This window comes from Myotis davidii, unplaced genomic scaffold (genome assembly GCF_000327345.1).
Source record: "Myotis davidii unplaced genomic scaffold, ASM32734v1 scaffold30, whole genome shotgun sequence".
Taxonomy (NCBI): domain Eukaryota; kingdom Metazoa; phylum Chordata; class Mammalia; order Chiroptera; family Vespertilionidae; genus Myotis; species Myotis davidii.
Window position 1 is genome coordinate 2,258,409 of NW_006282874.1, and position 6,280 is coordinate 2,264,688.

Sequence of the window (6,280 nt, forward strand, 5' to 3'; positions counted from 1 at the left end):
CTGCCTCCCACAGGTGGGATGCAGCTCTCAGAGATCAGAACCCTCCCCCAGCACGGTGCCCAGAGCCTCCCGATGCTTGTAGGGGGCCGTCGCTGCTTATAAACTCTGCTTGGGGTTACTGGTTGCACGAGGCTGTGTGGAATGGCCATTCCCCACAAAAGTTTTCAAAGAGTAGAACTGGGGAGTCGCGACTTGTTTTCAAGTCATGCCACATAGCTCCTCTTCTCCACGATGGTGCCCATGTTTCCGACCCCGCTCTGGGTCCCACACAGGCGGTGCAGACTTGACCAAGGCCCAGGGCACGCGGTGCCCAGGGGATATCGCATGTTGCCACCTTAAGGGAGGACTCAGTCACCTCGCGGAGGTCTTCCCCTGTTCACTGCCCACCTCATGGCCCTGATCTGAAGGGAGCGCTCACAGACCCCTCCTGCGAGGATGGAAACAATGCTAAGCAGTGCATTTACATAGCACCCAGGCTCTGCCCTGGTGGAAAAAGGGGTGGGTGGGGCTCTGGGGGGGAAAAGGGAGGCAGGAAACCTCAGACCCAGCCTGGCACCTCTCAGCGAGGGTCTCCCGCCCACCTGCCACCCGTCCCTAGGAAGACATCAAATGCAGCTCCTGACCCCCCCCTCCTCCCCCCAAGACCTGCTCATCAGAAGCCAGTGATGGTGGGCGGGAGCAACGCACTTAACTGCTTACAAGCCCCTACCCCACACCCCGCCATCACCCCGGCATCTTGCACTCAGAGCTTGCAGAGCACCGAGCTGGCTTTCAGTCCTGCCTGTACCCAAACACGCGACCAGACGTGAGCTACCTCCGTGGGTCTCTATGGGGTTCCCTCTCCTCATTTGTAAGAGGGGAATAGTTAGTTAGTTGTGCTTACAGTGCCCGACACGATTCCGTGTGCTTCACACATATCAAGGCTTCATTCTGAGACGGCCCAGCACATAACCACCATTATCACCTCCGCGTGGAGGAAACCGAAACACAAGAAGGCTCAGCGACAGGCCTGAGGCCACGCAGCTCAGCAGGGGACAGAGGGTGGCCTGAGTCCCCCCCTCACCCCAACATCACAGGCCCCGAGAGGACCAGGACGGGCTGCACGGAGCGGGTGGGTGCTCTCTAGAGTGGGGAAGAGCATGGTCACAGACATGAAAGTGCCCGTGGGAGGGGTGCCCCAGGCAGGAACCTGCATCAGACCTTGGTCAGGATCCACTGCTGGCCTAGAAGATGGGCTGCGGTGGGGCTCAAGCACACCACACCCTTTGTGGTACCACCCGTGGCTGCCACAGAACAAGATCTAGTCCAGTGATGGCAAACCTATGACACGCATGTCAGAGGTGACACGCAAACTCATTTTTTTGGTTGATTTTTCTTTGTTAAATGGCATTTAAATATATAAAATAAATATCAAAAATATACATCTTTGTTTGCAAATATCAAAAAATTTCTATAAGTGACACGGCACCAGAGTTAAGTTAGGGTTTTTCAAAATGCTGACACGCCGAGCTCCAAAGGTTCGCCATCACTGAACTAGTCCATCAGACCCAGGAGTCTGCGCCGCTCGGAATGGGACCAGAGGTTTTCTAGATGAGTTGACATGAAGAAACACATTCTTCAGTCAGTAGCGGGGCAGGTGGTGCTGGGCTGTGACTGAGCTGCTGGAGGAGGCCGAGCGATTCCCTGCTGGAAGTTGCCTGGTTCAAGGCCAGGCACTGAGGCTGTGTGTTCTTAGGGAGTCTCTCCACGCTGCAGTGGCATCTAAGAGCTGTAAGGGCTACTCAGTGCCCATGTGCCCCATTGGACAGATAAACACACCAAGGCTGCAGGGATCCACGGGCACTACCTGTGCTCTGTGGTGACCACCGGGACTGGGTGGACCTTCTGTCAGGCCAGTGTGCCCAGCCCTGTCTGATTGGCTAGTTGTATGTATATGTGTTTCCTGTAAAAGATACGAAGAGCAAGGTCTGCTGTGACCCCTCTGGGGGCCATGAACTCAGGATGTATAAGCAGCCCTGGCTGGTGTAGCTCACTGGATAGAGCCTGCAGACTGAAGGGTCCCAGGTTCAATTTCTAGTCAAGGGCGCATGCCCTTGTAGGGGGCTCCATTCCCTGGAGGGGGCATGCAGGAGGCAGCCAATCCATGATTCTCTCTCGTCATGGATGTTTCTATCTCTCTGCCCCTCTCCCTTCCTCCCTGAAATCAATCTAAATATTTTTGTAAAGAAAGGGTGTCTCAGCAGAAACCGAAACCGCTGGGTTTAGCTCCTTGCCCACCAACCACACCAAGCTGCGGAGCCTCATTTTAATAACTTGTCCCAACCTGTTGAGGACCAAGTGATCCCTCGGGGAACCTGGCAATTACCTGCCAAGGAGAGCCAGTGGCCTGCCATGGCCGTGACCTTAGAAACCGTCCCAATCTCCCCTGGCCATGTTGCTCAACACCCTCACCCCCGCTCGGTCCCTCCCCTTAACATCAGAATACATGTTCCACATAGAGCGTTCCATGTGATGGGCGCCTGGGTCCGCTCGGTGATTATAAAGGAGATCTACTGAAAGGTTTTCAGCATTAAAAAACAAAAGTAATGCTTCTTTAAGGGAGGATGAGGCAATGAGAAGGGGGCCCTGTCCTCTCTGACCAAGTCATCTCTGTGGCCGGCGAGTCCTGCCTGGGTTTCCTTCCTTCTCTGGATTCATTTCCTACTTTTACACGTTTGCGCATGTTGTCCAATCCGACTCGTTTCTGAGCTGGGCTCTCCGCACACATTTGTTCTTTTGAATTTCATCTTCTGTTCTCACCAAGTGGAGTTTGCTTTGGGCACATTAGAATACGTTCACATTTACACAGCCCAGCGGCTTTTGAAAACGTGGGGTGCTCTTGCCTGATGGGGGTTTGGGGTTATGGAATGGGACCCCTGTCCTATCGCTGGTATCACATAAAAGTGACCCCAGCTGCCCCTGGCTGAGCAGGCTCCTGGGTCCCCACCCAGTCCGTGAGGCAGTGATGGTACCTGCCAGCTTTGCCCACAAAGAGATGAGTTAAACTCTTCCCGGTCTCCGCGCTCTGGTGGTGGAGGCAAGCCTGAAGGCAGGTCTGGCTGCTTCCCAAGCCCATTCGCGCTTCTGAAAACCCTCCCTGGTTCCTCTCTGCAGGCCTGGCGCAGATTCCGCCACATAATTTGTTTCCTTATCCTACGTCTGCAGTGTTCCCTCCGCCTTCCTCAGCACCCCCTTCTCCAGGACACTCCTTAATCTCGTTTAATTCGAAAGCTAGGCTCTCCATACAGCCGGCGGGGGGAGGGGGGTGGAAGTACCTGACAATACACTTGAACTTCAGGAGCAAAGTTCAATGTCCCAGTTGCACTTATTTCACTGCAGGGCCAGAGCTCAGGGGTGACGTAGGCGGGATCCTGGCATCGGATTGTGTTCGGGACGACCATCCTTTCTTCAGAACTAACCTAACTCCAGCACCTTCTCCAGCGCGTCTTCGGTTTTTCCGATGCTGGTGATAAGGCGCCAGGGGTGGGCCGAGCTCCTGCCAAGGGCCAGGCGAAGGCCAATGCCTTTAGGCCAAGGGCCAGGGAAAGGTTTCCCGGCCGAGGTCTAGCGGGTGAGGAAATTCCACAGGAAGCTCACCTGTGCTCTTGCGCAATTGAAACTCCCGACTCTGAGCCCGCTTTTCCGGCTTTGAGCCCGATGTTTCTATGACGGGGTTTTGCTTTTGTTTTGGTTTCCACTCGGTTTTGCTTTAAGGCGAGGAAGGAGGGTTGCTCTGTCTCCCAGTCTTAATCAGGACTCAGAGGTCAGAACCCGGGCCTCGGGGCCGACACAGGCTCTGTCACCCTCGATCACGGCCACAGATAACCGATGCCACGTCTCCTTGTCACGAGCCCTGACCCCTTTCGGTGACTCCGGTGGCTGTGACTCAGTTTTGGTTCCCATCTGCCACCAGGAGGGGCTTACTCCCTGCAGCTCAGTGTCCCCGAGTAACAGTCTGTTTCAAGGAGCTGTTTCCGCATGATGACGTGCTTCTGACTCATTTCTCAGTTGATAGACAAGTCAAACCCTCCTTCGTCTTTCATACCCATCCCAGTACCTATGCTCTCCGGGGACTTGGTCAGTCCGGGACGTGTGATTTGGACGCTGTAGGACATATGAGCCATCAGGGCAGTGTCTTCAGTCCCGGCGTGGGGATGTCCGGATCCGAGAGAGGGGCCTGTTTGGGCCAGCCAGGCTGCCATGCCCGGTGCTGGATCCTTCAGAGTCATCTTACTTGTATATTCTCTAGAACTGAGCTCCATCGGAGCAGCAAGACTTGGTTTTCTGGGTGCCACCGTGCTTGGCCACGAAGTCACTCAGTGAATCACTGCTGACCAATATGTTACCCCAAATTCTGAGTTCTAATGGCCCGCCAGTAGATGGAGTGATAAATGTCACAGCAAACAATTACTGTATTTGCTGATTTGTCAGGCACCACAATATTACCCTGCTCCTACAATTAAGGCAAATGGCTACAGCCAGTGTGGCTCAGTGGTTGAGCATCAACCTATGATCCAGGAGGTCACAGTTTGATTCCTGGTCAGGGCACATGCCTGGTTTCCAGCTCAATCCCCAGCAGGGGGTGTGCAGGAGGCAGACAATCAATGATTCTCTCTCATCATTGATGTTTCTATCTCCCTCTCCACTTCCCTTCCTTCCTGAAATCAATAAAAGATACATATTGTTAAGAAATGGCTAAGGCTGTGAAACAAGGATTGTGCTTACTGACAAAAAGCAAATCCCTACCTTATCGCCTCATCTCTCATCCACAGTAAGCTGTACTCATGTGAGCCAGACAGCGTGCTTTCCTTCTCAAATGCCTCCACGTACATTCGATGAGGACTTACTTTTTCTCTCCCCCTCCCCCACAGTCTCTATCAAATAGATCCCTAACACAGTGCCTCAGTTTCTCCAAAGAGGAGACACTTTATTGAGTCTCGGGAGTTCATGTTTCCCGATTCTGGTGGGTCCTCAGAACTCAAGTAGCCGAACCTCCAACATTACCACAATGCTATCAATGCAGGACCCTCAAGGCCCGGAGAGGGCCCCCGAGGCAATGGCAGTAAGATGGGGTGATGTGAGAGGCAATGGCAGTAAGACGGGGTGATGGGAGAGCCCTTTTCCTTACAAGGTGTCGCCACGTGCTCTCATCCCATCTCCTAAGGACCCTGAGAGAGGAAGCATTAGCCATGTTAAAGGTGGGAAACTGAGTCTAGCAGGCATGCTGGGACTTGCTTGAGATTCCATGAAGCCGTAGACACGGGGGCAGACCCTGAAGGCGGGCCTTATGACCTCAGATGAGAGCAGCCGGGACCAGGGAGGCTCGAGAATGGGGGTGACCACCTTCTGAAGAGAGGCGCGCCGCCTATGTAAATCACTATTTCACAATGAGTGAGGTGTCTCCAGCTGAAAAGTCCCCAGGAGGGACTCGTCCTGGCACCCGAGCCTCCCGGGGCCTTGTTCTACTCCTTGTAAACAAACAAACAAACAAACAAACAAACAAAAAACCCTTTTCCTGTTTCCCAGGACTGGACAGCGACTTCCTGGCCGTGCTGACCGATTACCCATCTCCTGACATCAGCCCCCCAATATTCCGCCGAGGGGAGAAGCTGCGTGTGATTTCTGAGTGAGTTGGCTTTCAAACCTTTACAACAGCCCCCAAAAAGGGTGAACTCGATTGGGGGGCCGTGGTTAGGCTCCAGCTGTAGCTGTGCAATTCCCTACGGGCCCTGATCCCCTAGTGAAGTGAGCCATTGGCCCACACAGAAGACCTTCATGCTTCACCCCGTCCATGCTGCCGGTGCTCTCAAACCTCCAGTGGCTCTCCATTGCCTCCTGGAGAACAATGTAAACTCCTCGGTGGCTTCTGAGGTCTTTTATAGTATTGGTCTCAGCTCCCCCGACACGGGCGCTGCTGATAACATATGCGAGTGCAGGCCCAGGAAGGAGGACCCAGGGGCTGGGGAAACTTCTGATGAATGGCACACCCAGTGTTGCCTTCTATCCTGTTGTCTCTGCCTGGTTTGAAATAGTCTCCAGAACAGGGATGGGGAACCCTTTTTCTGCTAAGGGCCGTTTGGATATTTATAACGTCATTCGGGGGCCATACAAATTTATCAACTTAAAAAACTGGCCTGCTGTATTTGGTCAAACATTTCATTAACTCCCCCTCATGCCTTGGCAGGGCCCCACCACATGATTTCTCAGGCCTCATATGGCCCGTGGGCTGGACGTTCCCCAT

General features: G+C 53.8%; 2 protein-coding genes and 1 long non-coding RNA gene across 8 annotated transcripts in view; 1 reads left to right on the forward strand and 2 right to left on the reverse strand.

Annotated features, from left to right (window-relative positions):
- TG (thyroglobulin) overlaps positions 1-6,280 on the reverse strand; it is a 152,913-nt gene that overhangs the window by 40,615 nt on the left and 106,018 nt on the right. The window lies entirely within an intron of this gene.
- Positions 1-6,280, forward strand: part of SLA (Src-like-adaptor) — a 44,585-nt gene that overhangs the window by 27,697 nt on the left and 10,608 nt on the right. For all 6 annotated transcript variants that reach the window (XM_006753268.2, XM_006753267.2, XM_006753270.2 and 3 more), the window contains one exon: positions 5,566-5,665. In XM_006753268.2, the coding sequence (XP_006753331.1) occupies positions 5,566-5,665 (100 nt within the window). The remainder of the gene's footprint in view (positions 1-5,565; positions 5,666-6,280) is intronic.
- Positions 1-6,280, reverse strand: part of LOC107182533 — a 20,831-nt gene that overhangs the window by 3,881 nt on the left and 10,670 nt on the right. The window contains exon 3 of the long non-coding RNA XR_001513246.1: positions 2,868-2,877. This is a non-coding gene — a long non-coding RNA (uncharacterized LOC107182533). The remainder of the gene's footprint in view (positions 1-2,867; positions 2,878-6,280) is intronic.